Source organism: Theobroma cacao, chromosome 1 (assembly GCF_000208745.1).
Source record: "Theobroma cacao cultivar B97-61/B2 chromosome 1, Criollo_cocoa_genome_V2, whole genome shotgun sequence".
NCBI lineage: Eukaryota > Viridiplantae > Streptophyta > Magnoliopsida > Malvales > Malvaceae > Theobroma > Theobroma cacao.
The window spans coordinates 29,209,587-29,229,170 of NC_030850.1; the positions used below are offsets into that span (position 1 = coordinate 29,209,587).

Here is a 19,584-nt window from a genome sequence, read left to right on the forward strand (position 1 = left end):
GATGTGGAACACCTTCTAGTATATCCAATGAAAGGTCAATTTCCTAGTCTTTCTCATGATGATTATGATTGCTTGGTTAAGCTGGTATGTGAAAATAAGGTTCACGATGCACTGTTCGAGATATAGTTGCTAAAAGCTCTAGTGACGCAGGAGCGTCAAGGATTGTATTTTATTAAATTTAGTTTTTGCTAATTTAGTTGATTTATGATTTATTTTCTTTATTTTATTTAAATTAGGATTCTTTTCTTATTTTTATTTTAATACTTTTAAGAATTAGTATTTGATTAGGATAGTCATGTTCTATTTATGAATAGAACACCTATTTTATTTAAATTTCTTATTAATTATTCTAATTGTATTAGACAACTAGGAATAGAGTTTTATTAGGATTTGGGCCTATAATACTATAAATAGGACCCTTAGGCTTAGTTACGAGACATTCAGAATTGAGAGTTAATAAATAATATTTTTTTAAACAGGAGTGCTTATTTCTCTAGGCTCTTTCAAAGAGTAAGAGATTTTAATATCTTTGGCCTAGCCAACCAAAGTGGGATTTTGGCTATTTTTCACCTTAGTGGGGTTTTCAACCTTGCCAAGATTGGTGATTCACCTTAGTGGGGTTTTCAACCTCGCCACGATTGGTGTTTTTCATAACGCCTAGATGTCTTTACAACGCCCCGACGTCAGTTTGGTATCAGAGCGAGAGGATTATTATTCGCTGTCAAGTTTCGATACTCCCTGTACGGGTAATTTTATTTCTTTATAGTTATATCATCATCTTTTTTTTTCTACATTACCATAAAAAATAAAATACCGTCAAGACGTCAAAATCGTCAAAGAGATGATCACGAGATTGAGATTGCAGAACTACGTCAGCAAATTCAAGAATTATAAGAGCAACTTGCAAGACGTGATGCTCAAATAAACAATAGCAACTCTAGTGATGAAGAGAATGACACCAACCCGTTTCATCAAAATTTGTCCTCTGATGAAGAAGTACCTATTCGTCGCCTGAGAACTGCTGCTGCCAGAGATTTGGGAATCAAAGTCGACATTCTTGAGTTTGAAGGAAGACTTCATCCTGATGACTTCCTTGACTGGCTCTACACAGTAGAAAGAGTTTTTGAGCTCAAAGATATTCCCGATGAAAAACGTGTGAAGCTTGTGGCAATTAAATTGAATAAACACGCTTCTATTTGGTGGGAAAATCTCAAAAGACAACGAGAAAGAGAAGGCCGCAACAAGATCAGAACATGGGATAAGATGCGTCGAGAACTCAAGCGTAAGTTCCTTCCTGAGCATTATCGACAAGAAATTTTTATCAAATTTCATAACTTGAGGCAAAAAATAATGACGGTGGAAGAATATACAATGGAGTTCGAGCAACTTCACATGAAGTGCGATGTCCATGAGCCTGAAGAACAAACTGTAGCTCGTTATCTTGGGGGTCTCAATGTTGAAATTGCAGATGTTGTTCAACTACAACCATATTGAAACCTAAATGATGTCATCAGATTAGCATTAAAGGTTGAAAAACAACGATCACGAAAAAGGTCAATGAGTTCATCTAGACAACAAGAATCTATCTCAAACGATGAAATTCAGAGTTCAGTAACCATTCCGCCTCCAAAGGTAAACTCTTCCAAAACTGCAAGTAGTAACGATAAAGAGACTACTTTTACTCGTGCTTCTAATGTCAACAAAAAGTGCTTCAAATGCTAAGGATTTGGACATATTGCTTCTGATTGTCCGAATCGAAGAATTATTTCCTTAGTAGTAGAAGAAGAAGATTATGCGAATTGGGAAAAATTAGAACCAGTCTATGATGAGTATGATGACGAAGAGATAGAAGAAGTTTCTGCTGACCATGGAGAAGCTCTTATTGTTCGTCGTAACCTTAACACTGCCATGATGACTAAAGATGAAAGTTGGCTTCGTCACAACATATTCTATACGAGGTACACATCCCAAGGGAAGGTTTGTAATGTCATTATTGATAGTGGAAGCTATGAAAATGTTATTGCCAACTACATGGTAGAAAAGTTGAAACTTCCAACCGAAGTACATCCTCATCCTTACAAGCTACAATGGCTGAGAAAAGGAAACGAAGTTAAGGTAACAAAGTGCTGTTGTGTTCAATTCTCTATTAGAAGTAAGTATGAAGATGAAGTCTGGTGTGATGTTATCCCAATGGACGCATGCCACTTGTTGTTAAGACGGACATGGCAATATGATCGTCGAGCTCACTATGATGGATACAAGAATACTTATTCCTTCATCAAGGATGGAGTAAAAATTATGCTTAAAGCCAGAAGACTGACCAAAGAGACAAGAGGAAGATAAAACACTCATCACTGTGCCTAGCTTAAGCAAAGCTTATTGTGAGTCAAACCATTTATGTCTCTTATTAGTCTCTAAGGAGAATAAAGTGTCTTCATCCTTATCTAATGATGGTCAAACAAAATTGATCAACCAAAGTTCGGGAAACTTATCGAAAAGCTTTGTGGACAACCATGCCGTTAACAAGACTACAGTTAAGTATGATTTTCCTATCCCTCGATTGGATGACATGTTCATTGGCTCTAAAGTGTTTTTGAAGATGGATTTGAAGAAAATAGATCAACAAATTCGAATACGACTTGGAGATGAATGGAAAATAACTTTCAAAACAATGGATGAATTGATCAAATGGTTGGTATGGACTATGACAATATATGGATCCAGACATCAACATGGAGTATGTCCAGGCCTACTCGTCAGAGCCAAGTTTTTCTGACCCGAGGAGAATGACGCAGGAGCGTCAAGGATTGTATTTTATTAAATTTAGTTTTTGCTAATTTAGTTGATTTAGGATTTATTTTCTTTATTTTATTTAAATTAGGATTCTTTTCTTATTTTTATTTTAATACTTTTAAGAATTAGTATTTGATTAGGATAGTCATGTTCTATTTAGGAATAGAACACCTATTTTATTTAAATCTCTTATTAATTATTCTAATTGTATTAGATAACTAGGAGTAGAGTTTTATTAGGATTTGGGCCTATAATACTATAAATAGGACCCTTAGGCTTAGTTACGAGACATTCAGAATTGAGAGTTAATAAATAATATTTTNTTATTAGGTATTGGGCATATAATACTATAAATAGGACCCTTAGGCTTAGTTACGAGATATTCAAAATTGAGAGTTAATAAATAATATTTTTTTAAGCATGAGTGCTTATTTCTCTAGGCTCTTTTAAAGAGTAAGAGGTTTTAATATCTTTGGCCTAGCCAACCAAAGTGGGATTTTGGTTATTTTTCACCTTAGTGGGGTTTTCAACCTTGCCAAGATTGGTGATTCACCTTAGTGGGGTTTTCAACCTCGCCACAATTGGTGTTTTTCATAACGCCTAGGTGTCTTTACAACGCCCTGGCGTCATCTAGGAATTGATGGATTAAATGACTTATTTTTCTAGAATCAGTGGTGTGCAGTGGGACTCAGTATAGTACGATATGTGCAGGATGTTTTCCAAGGTGGACGAATCGGGGATGAACTACGTCGGTTCTTAATTGTTCTAATTCCTAAGGTATCTTCTCTAAAACTCATATCTCAATACTGACCTATTAGCTTATTACTTGTAATTTTTAAAACTTTAATAAAGGTAATAACTAATAGGTTAAAGCCAGTGATGCCACCTTTGTTTTTTGATACGTAAGCTAGTTTCATACCAAGGAGGTTAATTATTGATAATATTATAATAGCCTAAAAAACATTACACTCGTTCTAAAGGAAGAAAGGTAAGGTGGGTTGGATAATGTTGAAAATTAATTTAGAGAAGGCATATGATAGGGTTCAGTGGGAGTTTGTTCATGACACCCTTACAAATGCAGGGATTCCAAATATGCTTATTAATATTCTGGTTCAAAACTGGGCAAGCACCAAATCTCAAATCCTCTAGAACAGCCTTCTATCAAAAACATTTTATTTTTTTAAAGAAGTAACGCAAGGTGACCCGCTCTCTCCATATCTCTTTGTACTATGTATTGAAAGATTGTCGCATGCAATCAACAGGGCTGTAAAACAAGGTTTATGGAAACCAATCAAGTTGGATCGACAATGTCCTCCTTTGTCCCACTTATTTTTCGCTGATAACCTTATCTGTTTTGTGAAGGCTTCTATCTCACAAATGGAGATTATCAGAGGAGTTTTAGACGATTTCTATGCTTGCTCAAGCAAAAAGGTTAATGTGTCAAAATCTATTTTCTGTTGTTCAAATAATGTCTCTTTGATTGTTATTGAGGACCCCCAAAGCTTGCTCTAGTTTCCAGTATCCTGACAATATGGGCAAATACCTTGGAGTACCCTTGTTTATAGGTAGGAAATGAGTTGCTACCTTTAAGTACTTGGAGGATAAAGTTGGTAGCAAACTTAGTGGTTGGAAAGCAACTTTGCTATCTTTTACTAGGAGACTTACTTTGGTGAAGTCAGTGTTATCCACAATTCCTTATTATGTGATACAGACGACGACAATTCCAACTGAGTGTTGTAATAGAATAGAACAACCTTATAGAAATTTTCTTTAGGGCAGAGCTCATAATAATAGAAAAGTGCATTTAGTCAAATGGATTGTAGTTTGTAGACCAAAAGATTAAAGAGGTTTGGGAGTGAAAAAACTTCGTCTGATGAATGAGGCTTTCATGATGGAATTACTATGGCAAATGGTTGCTAGACCTCGTGCATTATGGGTTAGAATTCTCCACAGAGAATATGGTTTCAATATAGATAGGAGACCTAACTCAATATTGCAACCTAGTGCTTCTTCCTTGTAGTATTCGTTGAGTAAGGCATGGCTCTCTTTATGAGCAATATTTGATGGGCTTTAGGTGATGGTTTATTGGCTTGGTTTTGGAAGGATATTTGGTTTGAAATTTCTACTCTTATGGATTCAATGCTTCCCTCTCACAAAATTGCGGATGATAAATGTTGTGTAAGGGAATTTTTGTTTGCGGATAGAAGTTGGAATGCGGCAAAGCTTGCTGTAGTTTTACTAGAAGAGTTGGTGAACAAAATCACAATTGTTATGCCTCTCATGTTGCATGTCAAGTCGAATCTGCCTTCTTAGGCCCCTTCGATTTCAAGTAAGTTTACAGTGGCTTTAACATATAATATGCTGCGAGTCTGCAACATAGAAAGCGAAGTTATTATGGTCAACCAAGTTGTAAATGGGATAAAGCTTGGAAGTGATCTGGTCCACAAAGAATCTGTATGTTCCTAGTTTAATGCATGCATAAGAAAGTACTAACAAATGCTAAACACTTGATGAGGCACTTGTCTTTCTCATCATCTTGTCCTTTATGTAATGGAGGGGAAGAATCACTCTTACATATGCTTCTTGACTACTCACAAGCATAGGAAGTTTGGAAGAGAATATTACCTCAATAGGATTTAGGGAGGTTCTTCGATTACCCTTTAGTGGAATGGTTGCTCTTTAATTTGAAAAAGTTCTGGCTAAGAGTTTATGAGGTGTCATGGTGGACTTAGTTTGGTGTTGTTTGCTGGTACATTTGGAAGTGGTATAACCTAATTGTTTTTGAAAGCAAGCAAATTCCAATTGGCAGCAAGTTAAATCTCATCAAAAGTATGTAAAGCATGATCTATAACTTGACTCAATTGACTACTTCACAAAGGCCATTTAAGAAGGAGACACTGATAGAATGGCAATGCCTAACTATTGAATGGGTGACCTTGAATATAGATGGGGCTTGTAGGCAATATAGGGTTGGCTTCTGCTGGTGGCATCATTAAAGACCATTGTGGACATTGGAGAGGTGGATTTGTCACCGAGTTGGGTACTTGCTCGTCCAACAGAGTTGAGCTTTGGGGGGTATATCTAGGGCTCTAGTTGGCCTGGGACAAAGGCTTCCGTAAGGTTTAGTTATAAGTTGATAATAAAATAGTTGCTCAAGCAATATTTAATACCTTACCCCATCCTTGTGCTAATTCTAACTTAATTGAAGTTATACGTTGAATGATAGAGGTGAATGGTCAGTGTAGATTTCCCATATCTATAGAGAAGGAAATGTAGTGACGTTTTGCATGGCTAATATTAGTTTTTATGTAGATGTTAATTTTGTTTCTTATGACTCTCCTCCTAGAGAAATCATGAATTTGTTGTTTTACGATTTGTTGGAGGTTTTTTTCCCACGAATGATTAGAAATTAATAGCATTTCTCCCTTTTCAAAAAAAAAAAATCAATGCTTTGTTACATAAATTTACTTGACTCAAAATAAAAATAAAATAATAAAAACTTATTTGAAAAATATTTAAATAATTTAGAGATTTTTCTAAAATATTCTACCTTAGTCTATCTAAATTTGGAACAAAATAACATTATTTGTTCAAAAAAGATGAATATATTTAGTTTGATTTTTTATGTGTTTTTATTGGGGAGAATTTTAAAATAAAAAAGATAATATTGAGAAATGGAACACCGAGGGGGAGGGGGGGGAGGTAGATTTTGTTCATTAGAGTCATGATTTGAGGCCCCACTGGATCCACGTGCTCAACATGCGATTGGAAGAAAGTGTGAAGAAGACGTGTGAGTGGATTACATCCAAGACTTTCCCTCATTTGAGCCTAGAAAATAGAATATTATGAAAAACTAGGAAATGCACATGGTCCTCTTTTACGAAAATACACAACAGCAGCAAGTGGCGGTGTTTTCGCCTTTAAAATCTCGGGGGAGAATACCATGTGAAATGACCCAAGTGTATTTGACAAATGCTGCTGGGAGCCTAGCCTGGCCTGGAACCAACTCATTTTGGTCAGGCGGGGGATGACTCCCAGGTCCGAAGCCAGCCCACATCCCATTAACCACATACTGTCTCTATCAAGTGATAATCCCTCTCACCTCCTGCCCATGCTAATTGAATTTACACCATTATTTTAGTCAAAACTTGTAACTACTTAACATTCGTCCCTCCATCTTTCTTTATGCCCACGCTTCGTCACGGCTTTTTGTGAAAATTATTTGGTTAATTTGGATTATTGTCTTAATCAATACGAAAGTTTTCAATTAAATTATGTTAAAAGCAAAGAATAATATTAAAAAAAACAATACTAGTAAAACAAATAAATTTATTGTTAATTAGTAATAAAATCATCCATTAAAAAACACTTTATAATATAAGATAGAGCGTAATATTAATTAACTTGATTTTATTGAGAGCCTATTCTATTTCATGGTAAAATTATTAATGAAAAAGTTAATTTAAAAATACAAAATTGATCATAACATTGTTTAATTTGATTTGATTGAGAGTATATGTCGCTATCATTAAATAAGTCAGATGTAGTCATTTTGAAAATAAAAGTTTCAATTTTTTTTATCAAATTTTTATTTGAACTCATGATGAGTAGTAGTTTTACTATTCAATTATGAGAAACTTTAATCTTATTTAATTGAGTAAAGTAATATAAGGTATCCAATTATAATAAAGGTACTCATTAACATCCTTAATTGGTTATATCATTTAGGAAGAAAAATTATTGTTTTTTCTTATTTTTGGTGTGAAAGATGAAAAATAGAATATGTGTGAATTTTGTAATTAAATGATTAACTTAAGCAAAAAAGTGTATTCTTTTTAATTGAAAATGATTAGATTTTGAAAAAAAAAAAGTAAAAATTCATTTATTATTCTTTCACTAAATATTTTTCCTTTAACCAAAGGAAAGAAAGAAAGAATCTCTTTGTTTGCTTTCTTCCTCCTTTTACCGAGCTTAACCTTAAAATTTTGAAAAAATTATTTAATCATCGACATTGTATATAGCATAATTAGTTCACCAAATCGTGATACTTCACTCAAAATAATAAGATACTATGATTTAAAAAATTCATTAATATATATTATTAGTGCATTAAATATTAATTTTTAAAATTTTATAATATATCAATTATCAAAAAAACCTTGATAATTGTCAGGGTATTGGTATAAATTAGATCTGATATTTGTTTCGGTGCGGCTGGACATTCCATAGACTACAAAGACATAGTCTCATTACTCATATCATATCCAAATCCAATGATAAGACAAGCCCCAACCTGAAGTTGACCTGCTGGGCCGCGATCACATTGCCAACAGCCTATGCTCCCAGGGGACAACAAAAACCCTTTCTTCTTTCCCTTGGCTTGGCACGCGCATCCCCTCTTGGGTTCCCTAAACCCGTAACTAATTTGAAGAGAGAAAAGCAAGCCTGACTTTGGTAGCTTTATGAAATGCAACTAGTTTGAAAGGCAAAACATGTTCATCATGAAGCAACAGCGGACCCACTTTACTGTGAGCAGAAAAGCATGGTTAAATCACAACAAGACAACAAGAATAAGATTTTATAATAATAAAAGTCAGGATTCAGGTGATGGTAAAGCTTTGAGGTAGGCTCGCTAGTGCCTGGTGCCTGGTGGTGGGACATCACTGAGAAATTATTCATCGCTCGAGCGTGTGGTGGCTGGTGGGTTTGCGGTTTTCCTTCCCCCTTTCCAATCAAATGTTAACAACACCCTAAATCATAAGAAAAAAACGACAATAATAATAATAACAGAACCCATTATTTACCAGCAAGCATTTGTAATATTGTCAAAGAAATCATAGTAAAACGTCGGAATAGTTGGTCGGCTGATATTTGAGTAGGGTCATTTCAAATTTGGTTCTTTTGATATGTCGACTCATTTTAGATTTCAAATTATTCAAGTACAATAAATAACATTTTTAAATTAATTCAATCGATTTAAGGTCAAGTTTTTTCCTACAAATATTAAATAATGGGATTGTAAGATTGAACCGACAATGTCATTAGTTCTCCAATTCATTTCGATCCGCTCATTCAGTCGGTTTAATCCCAGCTTTTTTAATAAATAAAATTTTATCATTTAGATGAATATTAAATATGATAAACCCAACCAGTCTAATTCGACTTTCAACACCGATTTCCTATAATAAACTGTTTTTATACTTTTCCATTTATAATCAAATAAAACTTCACAAGTTACTACATAGTAATGCTCAAGTTTCGACTTTGAATTATTTCAGTCATGGGCCATCTTCCATTTGGATCATTGTTTTTGAATCAAATCATGCATGGACAATCTTGCTAACCATTCCTTCCAGCTCTTCGGCCATTAATAGCTCCATCTTAAGCTTGATGGATCATTGTTGCTTTCGCTGGAGATGAACCCTAAACTTTGCTCCTTCTGTAATCGACAACTTCAAATAGCACATTTGATTTCAATTTCATATCAAGGATGCTACAGCTAGAAAAGCCTTTGATGCTCAAAATGACCATGGGACAGCAGAAGTAAATCTTCTCTTTTTAGTTGCCTACATGATCATTTAGCTTACTGCACATCACTAAATGAAATCATACAAAAGATCAGTAACCCTGAACTAGGTTCCTCATCTAAGTAATAATGGCCGCAACTAATACAACCGGTTAATATTATGCTACAAACTCTTAAAATGAGGGCTACACTGAGCATACTCCATCCGTGTCAACATTGTTAACCTGAATACTTGATATGGACTCCGTGCTTAGTCCTTAACCACCACGTCATGGCTGATCCAAGCTCATATTTCATATACATCTGCAATAAGGCAATCACATCTCATTTATTTTTATTTCCATGTTATGATAATAATTTCATATAATAATAAGAAAAAGTGAAAAGCTATACAAGATGAAATGCAAGGAGATAACCAGCTGACCTAGTGACACCTGTTGACTGTATAAATATGATGCATTTTTGCTGGTCATCAGTACAGGCAGTTGAAATATGTTGAAACTGACAGGGAACTTTATGACTAAACTAGCGTAACTAGTTTGAGACTTCATATGATAAAGCCGCAGGAATATTGTCCAGATAAGAGAAGCCACAACCAGGCTTCCTTTCCAGCTGTTGGAAGCTAAACAAGATATACATCATGCTAGGTAAATACTTAACATCACTGCTAAGTAATATCATATGAAAATCGCAGAATGATGATGAAATTTGGGCTGGGGTGGAATTTTCAAATTCAGTTATTGGCATACAGCATGGAACATTTACTTCTTAAATTTGTCCTGGATTTCCTAGGTTCAAACCACATTATCACATAAAGACAAGACAAAGTGTGCACGAGAAGAGTCACTGTCACCTTTGGCATCAGGATGAGTAGCAAGACTGGCAATCTTTGGGACATTCTCAATGGAGTTGCACCGAAGGGGTGTGTAAGGCGGTCGTGTTTGGGAAGAAGAATATGGTTCACTTGGCTTCAACTGCTCATTTGCAAACTGATCTCCCACTTGATTTATGTAGATGTCTAAGGTAGGAGATGAAGACGTTGCCAACTTTCTCTTGTTCTTAAACCTTCACCTAACAAGGGTATGAGAAACAAAGAAGCAAAGCAAACCAGATTGTAGGCCTATTTGGTTCTACTGTATGACACATTTGCCATGAAAGTTACCTGTCTTTCTTCCTCTCAAGATATCTTTGTACCAATGCTTTTCTGCTACTGGGACCTTCTGGAAGCAAGTTATATAAAGAGTATTTAAAGCATGTAAAAGATGCATCAGTCTTGTATGTTTTATGAAAACCATGGTATATTGGTTTTTCATTCATTAATCAGTAGATCATACGATTATATTAATGACTAGAAACCATACATCTTCTTATTCCTGCCATGAGATTGAGCTTTATGGGGTTTTATTGACAGTAATAGTTATCAGATTAAGGTTATACACAAACAGATATAAAACAAGCATCCAAAAACCAAAAGTTATAATCCTATTTGACTGTTAAAATAAAAAACCTTCCTGACCTGACCCCAAAAATATGTTCCCAAAATAAAGAAAAAACACAAGAAAGGACAACTCTGCTTCTGCAGATTGGCCAATTTGTACTAGATTGTGAAACTCAGAATGCCTAAAAGCCAAATCAGTAATAAACCTGCAATCCTTGTGGCAAATGTATTTACCCAGCTAAACCAACATATAAAGCTGAAAATGCATGCAAAATGACAAATTTTTTTGCTACATCACTTTTCAGATTAGACATCCATCTCTTAAAATTTTAGCAAGGTCCACAGCAGTGGTCCTCAAGGCTCAGTCAAGCCATCCTGGTACAGCACCACCTAAGAAACATTATGACCTATTTCATACCTTTTCTTAAAGAGTAAACTCCACCTACACCTCTTGTGATTTCAATTTTTCCCACATGACACCCTGTAATTTCTTTTTTACCAATTATCATGCTATGGATATCTTTTTTTCCAATTAGCACCCTATGGACAACTTCTGTTTCCATAACAGGTTAGACTGTTAATTTTGCCTAGTAAAATTACAAAAATACTCTTAAGTGTGAACAAATAAGCTACTTTGAATTGATAATATTTTGATAATTTACCGGGCAACTTTAACAACTTAACCTTTTATGAGAACAAAAATGATCCATAGGGTGCTAATTGAGAAAAAAAAGATATCCATAAAGTGCTGATTGAGAAAAAAGAAACCACATAATGCTATGTGAGAAAAATTGAGACCACAAAGAGTGTAGGTGGAGTTTACCCTTTCTTAAAGCATGCTTATCTATAATTCTTTTCTATTAAAAGAAAAAAGAAAGATGAGAAGCAGGAAATAATCATGCAGGCCATGACCCAAAAATCTGTATGTCAAAAATACCAGAATTATCTACTCAAGCAGACAAGAAATTGAAAAGTAACTTCTAATACACTGCACAGACCAACTGTTTCTTGTCTTTTTCCTTCTCTTTATTGTTGGTTGGTTGGATGGGGGAGGGGGGGGTGGAGGTTAAAATCTATAACCTTTGTTCTCATATTGTTAAAATAGACCATGATACAGGATACAGGTTACTCCAGCAAATAAACCATGTTGGATGGCATCATGTCCGTTCCAACACAAACACGACCAAGTTGATTAAAACACAAGTTCTAGAGTTTCATTTATTTTACTTAACCTGCAATCAGTATAACAACAAAAAGTGGATTGACCAAGAAAGTTATTCTAGGTTACAACCAGCAGAAAGGATGAAAGAGAAAATCAAGTCCTTATGCAAAACTCCTTGCCACAAGACGAGAACAAGGAAAAAAAGGAGGGGGGTGGGGCTGTGGGGGCAAAAGGAGGCAGGCTCTGCTATATCAACTTCATTATTGAGATGATAAGACGTACAGACAACAGAGTGCTAATGAGCATGGGAACTGTGGACAAGGGAGATGCAAATTCCAATCATAATTCATTTAAATAAAAAATTAGCATCACACTTGCACCCTGGGTGTAGTTCATTACTTAAAAGCTATAGAACTTATTATTCAATGGAGATAGCCTCATGCTGCAAAGACAGGCTGGTTAAAATTTAACCAAAACCAAAACGAAATGCAGTTAATACTGAGTATTTATGGTCATAGCATGATGACAACGGGCAAATCCATCATTGCGAACCATTAATCAAAGAGAGGTACTGTGCACAGATGTAAAACAGATATATGAAGTTATTAAGAAGCATGCATAATCACTACTACCCATTAAAGGAAATGGGATTTTACAAGATAATTAGAAGGAAGCAATTACCAAGGCTGTCTTCACGAGATATATTGCTCTCTTCCCAAGGAAACTGACAGTTTTCTGCCACCTTTACTGCAAAGGAAATGAAAATGGCATGTCAATAATCAGTGGAGAATTATCTGCTATCTAGGCACTGTATCATACCCATTTTCACTGCAACTTGAATCAAGACATGACATTTACCAATCATAGATACTATTGGACTATAGGTTCATTACGAACTAAAACAGGTTCATCCAAGAAAAGAGTTAAGCTCTGCTCATGTCTCCTTTTTACCTCTCTAGGTCATGCAAACTACGTATGGTGCTTAGCAGAGAATGAAAGAGATCAACATCGTGTATCTACAAGGTAAAAACATTTTAACACCTAACCCGACCCAAAAGTCTACCTGTTTGCGGTGATGGCAATATAACCATTGGTGAACATGGGCTTATCTTGACACCTGCAGCCTGTAACTGGCATGGAACAGACCATGGTGCTCTGCTTTGATCAGCTGCAGTTTCCTGAGATAGTGAAAGTGGACTTGCAGCAAGCTGCAAGATTGCTTGCGCCTGCATAACCATCGTAAATCAAAATTATAACACATGCTTACAGTGATATACCCCTTATGATGTCTGAACTCTGAAGAAGAAAGGAAGGTGTATTACCTTACAACCAGGCATATCATCATAGACATTCACTTCCCCACAGTAAAAAATTGTCATCTGTCCTGCTTGCTCTTTAGCAGCTCCTGCAGTTCTGAACAGTTGAGATTTCTTCAGTTTTAGAACTTCAATTATTAACATACAACGGAAAAACTAGTAATATCTTAGACATGCTCAAGATCAGTCTAGATCAAGGCTCAAAATTGTCACTCAAAAACAAGTTGATCTAAATTGTTCATAAGTTGGTCACACCAATGGATATATTTAAAATATATATATTTACAAAAACCACAAATAATCTCAAATTTTTAACCAAACTAATAAGATACAAGATTTCAATAAGAAAAATCTAATATGAAAAAAGGCTGGCGATCAAAGTAAAGTCGTGGAGTTCAACCAGTAAAGCATGAAGTGTAATCTCAAAAATCCTTCACTACAGAAGGTGACAAAGAAAACACTCATAGCCACCACCATGTCCATGTAATTATAAATCCCCACTCATTTAAATAATCAATTGGTATCTTAACACTTGGAAGGTGGTAAAAACATTTTAAAGACTTTTATAAAGATAAATAAAAGATCATAAAATCAGCACTATAAATGAATTATTAACTGCACACCTAGGAGGTAAAGCTTCGATTAGTTATGTGGTCTTACATGCCAAACTTGTGACAACTAAGAACAGGTATTTAGTAAAAGACAATACTTTTTAATTGCCCTCACATATCTTCATAAACCTCTAACCAGTGGTCATACAAGTTATAAACAGAGGATCTAAGACAGGCCAGAAACTTTAACTACAGAACTACATGATTTTAACTACTTCATTTGTGAATCTTTCATAAAGAAATATTTAGTTCCTCTACAGTTGGTATTGATCACAGAAAAACATCAAAAACAAAACCACATTTGACAAGCATAAATAGCAAATGTCCAATCTAAGTGCTGTACTATACCGTATAACATGCATTAGATCATAAGATTTAACCATAGCCTTCTTTCTTACTTTACATTTCAGTTAAATTGTTAAGCAAACATCCTTTACAAAAGCCCTATTTTCTTCTGTTGGTTCAAAATTTCCATCACCTACTTTTTCCATCATGAGCTCTTGATTTATCTATAGGAAATAAATCTGGTTCTCTCATCAAGATGTAGGACCATAAATTTTGAAGCAATCCAATGCAAGCTAGCCTGAGACAGAAACGAGACATTAATAAAAACTGAGAAACTTTGATCCCAACCTAATGCTCTTATATCCGCATGAGATGCTAGTCAAGTGCTCTAAGCAGCAGAAAAAAGTCTTTTGGAACTTACTACACATTTCTTTGATATCTAACTTCAACATCATTTCTTTTTAATGCAAGACCAATGAGTTGTAAACTATTCACTTTCATCGTTGGAACTAATCCATCTAAAAATTCATCATTATTTGAGTTAAAGAGAATTAAATTATCAAGACCCCAATAGAGGTACTCCATTATGAATCTGACAAACTAATTTAATCAACAGTTTGGGTGGTGCCACATCATTTATCACATGTTTAATACCGTCACTGATCCCGCACACGTCCCACAACACTCATGACACAAATATGCTGATCTGCCACCACCTGATCATCCACTAATTTAAATGGTCGGAATTTTAGAACATAACTAGGTGGATTGACCCCAGAGGATCCTCCAGATTGCACGTTTAATACTAGAAAAAAAAAAACCCCCTTATGATTGGCATGCCGTCATTGTTGACCCAAAGATTTGCTAATAACTGCAAGCACAAATTTGACGTGGAATATAACAGATCACACACACGGCACTCGCGCACATGTGCAATTCAAATTCCATTCACATTGAAACGTTAATTTAAACCGTTGGCTCGAGCAACCCTCAATCAATGAACAAACTTGACCAACAATATTGGATTAAAATTCCCAAAGAACAGAAGAATCAAATGACCTCACACTCATTGAAATTAGCTCAAATGCTTTTATTCCATGCAAAACTAGGGTTACTTAGAAAATTAAAACAATAGAGTGCAAAATTTAAAGAATAACCTTGGAGAAACAGAGTCATTTCCAGAGATGGCGTTACGGCCCGAATTATCGCCTGAAAAGTCGGATTTAGAGGGATCTGGACGGGGACAAGGAACAGATTCGTTGACTGGGGCCGAATTTCCGTTATGCTGTGTCGTTTCATTCACTAGAACCGTTGAATCAGAAACGACCTGAGAAAATTTTATTTAATTAAACTATTTGACTACAACAAAGAAAAGGGAAAGTTTATAAAAAATGTCCACTAGTACTATTTTTCATGCCTTAAAAAAAAGAAAAATAAAATAAATAAGATCTATTAATTGCAAAAACATCCACGCACACGAGGCGGATTTTCAGGGCAGGGAATGTGGAGTTTCTTGCAAGCTTCGACGGCGTCCGAATCCGACGTTGTTTCAAGGAGCGTTTTCAGCGAGATCACCTGCTGAATAGCCTGCGATTTGTTCCACGACGGTCTCCGCATCCCTACACGCAAAGAACAACAAAAAAGAAAACTAGAAATGCAACGCGTACGCACTTTTACATAAGAAAATATGCAAAAGAAACACAAAAAGATGCAAAGAAAGAGAGAGACCTTTTTCTTTGAGGTAACGGCGGCAATCTTCGCGAGTGACCTGAGAAATGTCATCTTCAGTGAGTTGGTTGAGAGGCTTGTCTAGAGGTGACCGGGAGACCGTTTCTCCCGGTGACATGGCGTCCAATTTCCGGTTAAGTAATCTGCTGCCTTGGAGCATTAATTTCTTAGTTTCTTCTCCAAGTCGCCGCGAGATCGATCGATGAGAGGAAGGGAAAAGGGTTTTTTTACAGTCTCCAATGATTTCTAGGATTACTGATTTCGTAAATTCGAAGTAGCTCAGTGGCTTTTTGTTATGAAGAGAGAGGGAGAGAGGAGCTAAGGTCGCGGCGTCTCAGCTCTTTTTTCCAAACCTTTTCTATTTTCCTTTCCCTTTTCCGCTTTCTTTTATTTTTCTCCATTATTTAATGTTATTGCCACCCCGGGACGCCACGTAATCGCTCGCTTTCCGTCAAATTACCGTATTAACCCACTTCATTTTGGAAGGAAAAATACTCTAAAAGCGGCAAACTAGGATGTGTCCGGATCCTACATGTAGAATCAAGCCTGTTGCACCAATTTTCTGAACAAAAAGGAATTTGAATTACAAATTTTTTTTAGACTTAGAGTAAGGGATTGGAGCGTAATCTTTTAAATGGAAAAATTATATATTAATTAATAAGTTAAATATTTTAATGTAATTTGAATTACAAAATTAAAACTATAAAGTTTAGTAGTAGAGAATAAAAAAAGAGTATTCGTAATAATAAGTAATTGATTTTAACTCGGAAATTCTTATTCTCACTACCAAATTTAAAAACATTAACAACGTGGAAGAGGGGGGACGGTGGAAGGTTGATTAAAGAGAGGGCAGGGGCTAGCGGGAATTAAATAGGGAAAAAGAATAAAGTGCGGGGAGCGGAGGGGAGGGGAAGAGACAGGGAAAGCAAATGAAGCGATGGGGGGGTGGGGGGGCGGGGGGTGTTGAATCACGTGATGGCCAGCAGAATCGTGGTACGGACTACAAAGTGGAGGGACCCAAGACCCATGATTTAGAGGGGTTTGATCCGCCCGCTGCCGCCACTTGTCAAACAACCCACGTGTCTTCCACTCCCCGCAACCAAAAGAGAGGACCACGTTGCATGTTGAAAACATCTTTTGAGCCCCCTAGGCAACTAGCACTAGCACTAGGTGCTACGGGCCTGGCCGAAGTAGTGTCACTGGCCCACTTATCCGGTTTTAGAGACGACCACGTTTCACTTTATCTCTGCGTTTCGTCTCCTTTCATTCCAGACCCCGCTCTTGCCCGCCGTTCCCTGGACAAGCACACCTTATTGGTACCTTTCATTGTTTACTTTTGTTTTTTTCTTTTTATTTACACACTAAAATATAGCCTTTTAGGATGTAATCAAGTAGTAGTGGTAATTTTTATTGTTTTTTTTAATTAAGAATTACAAACATTTATCTTTCTTTCTTCTTCTTTTTTTAGAATTAATTAAAACTAACCCCAGTTTTAGCAAAATTTTGAATTTCTCAAGAAAATACCAACTTTAATATCTTATTATCTATGCGTTTCCTTTATGGCATGAATTCCATTAATTGGGTCAGAATCATGATAATGATATATATTTTTCTGAAAAGATGATTAGTGATATATGACATGATGGAATATCTTATAGAAATTTTCTACTCTACAGCCACTTGGTTTGGATTTGGATTCTAAAGACTTTTTGAAATAGAACAATCTTTAAGAACATACACATGTCAGAAACTTATATTTAAAAAAAAATATAAGTTTCTGACATGTGTATGTTCTTAAAGATTATTCTATTTCAATAAGTCTTTAGAATCTTTAGCTAATCTGTACTTAAGAGAGAATATCTTCTCTGTTATTATAAAAAAATAAAATATTTAAAAAAATCTTAAATTATTTTTTATTATATTATTTTTTGTAATTGAAGAAAGGAAAATTCGATCTCTTTATACATCAATCAATTAGTTAAATGTTCGGGTATTTTTATTTTTTTATTATGTTTAATCAAACATTTATATTTTTATTTTGAGGTAAATAAGCTCTTATAACTAATTATTGATTTAGTTAAAATGTCATTTGTCATTTTAAATCATATGTTATAATGAATGATGACATGTTATATTGATGTGGCATATTGACATAGTTATGTGACATTTTTTTATTTCTTTCACACCGTACACATTAACGACATGTAGATATAAAATGATAAATAATATTTTGAGTAATGATAATTAGTCAATCATTAGTTATAAAACTTATTTGATTAAAAATAAAAATATAAAAGTTTGTTTGAACACAATATAATAAAATTTATTTAATTTTTAAATAATTTAAAGATTTTTTCAAGTATTATGATTGAAGACGATAAAAGTGAGTTTTATTATTTTTTGTCCAATAATTACATGATATATGTTCTTTTTAAAAACAAAATACAATGAAAAATTTATTACATGTTTTATCTTACTCTTATTTATTTGAACTCTTTCTCTATTTTTATTTGGATTCTTGTTTATTTATTTTTACCTACATTCATTTTAATTTTTGAAGATTAAGTTTAAAGGCAAGCTCACCACCATCACTCCCAAGTTTTATCCCTTTCCCTTTTTTTCTAATCTTTCCTTTCCTTTCTATTTTTCTTTGTTAATTTATTTTTCTTTTTTTTTGGAATGATTAATTCTTTCTTTTGTTAATATGTGTCATGATTGAAAAAAAATAGTGGACTAGTCCATCCTTCTACCTTGACCAAAACTGTTTTGAGAATAAGTTCATTTGCTCACCTCGCATCTCTTAGGCTTTCCACTATCCCTTTCTGCTTTGGGGTATGTGGCTAGCTAGGAACGACCTTTATTTTCTACAACACTCCGTTTTTTTCAAAGGCCCTTGGCAATATGTTTATGATCACTCTGCATGTGAGTTTTTTACCCTCTTAAACTGTCACCCACAACTTGCTGTCAACGCTTCTATTCTTGTGTCTTAAAAACAAGAAATCCACCTCTTTGTTAGTGCATGCTATTAGGAGGTGGAACCTTAGGGAGAGACACTTTTTCTCCTTCCGATCGTCTTATCTTCGACACACATCTTACACTCTTTAACCAAATAAAAAAAAAATTGATATTGTCGTCCTATATAGTAAAACCTAAAACCTAGTGGGATCAGATTCATGAAGAATGCAATCATTAAGAAACTGGAAACTGCACCATAGCAATAAAGTTCAGTGGGAGGCACGCTATTGCGGACACTGGAGATGCAACATATTATTCCTAGCTACTTCTCTAGGCACAGAAAGATTTAAAGATTTCAGCATATAGGTATGGACAAAAGCTGCACCCTTTTAACCATAAGGGACAATATTGTTCTTCCTTGCAAGTCTTGACCTAAAATAGTAACGACCATGGCTTATCTTTTATTTAATCCTGCTCTGGCCATATTTTTGGAACTTCAAGCCTTCAATATCATCCTTGCATCTATGATAGTCATTTCAAACATGATAAAATAAAACTCGACTTAATTTGTACAAGTTTCAATGTAAACACTGTAGACACTAAATTACAAATCAAAAACAGAGTAAAAAATATATAAAAAAATAATAATAATAATAATGAAAAATGAAAAAATGAAAGAATGAAAAAAGGAGAGAGGTACGACTGGCAGGGTGCGGACGCACCCTGCCAGGCACCTCTCTCACCTGCCAGACGCGAATTTTTCGCGTCTG

At 35.0% G+C, this 19,584-nt stretch overlaps 1 protein-coding gene across 6 annotated transcripts; it reads right to left on the reverse strand.

The window, feature by feature from the left end:
* On the reverse strand, positions 8,969–16,245 carry LOC18613283 (protein TIFY 4B). Of its 6 annotated transcripts, XM_007050444.2 has the most exons (10): positions 15,860–16,244; positions 15,608–15,750; positions 15,289–15,458; positions 13,242–13,332; positions 12,983–13,145; positions 12,601–12,666; positions 10,482–10,539; positions 10,173–10,384; positions 9,744–9,941; positions 8,969–9,622 (listed from the first exon to the last, which is right to left on the reverse strand). In XM_007050444.2, exons 1-10 carry the CDS (start codon positions 16,017–16,019, stop codon positions 9,606–9,608), a joined length of 1,278 nt encoding a protein of 425 aa, XP_007050506.1. In that variant the 5' UTR covers positions 16,020–16,244; the 3' UTR covers positions 8,969–9,605. The 6 variants fall into 6 exon arrangements, 5 of the variants coding, with proteins under 5 accessions (XP_007050506.1, XP_007050508.1, XP_017969322.1 ...); XR_001926188.1 differs by having other exon boundaries at positions 9,744–9,931; positions 15,608–16,242; XM_007050446.2 differs by having other exon boundaries at positions 15,608–16,245.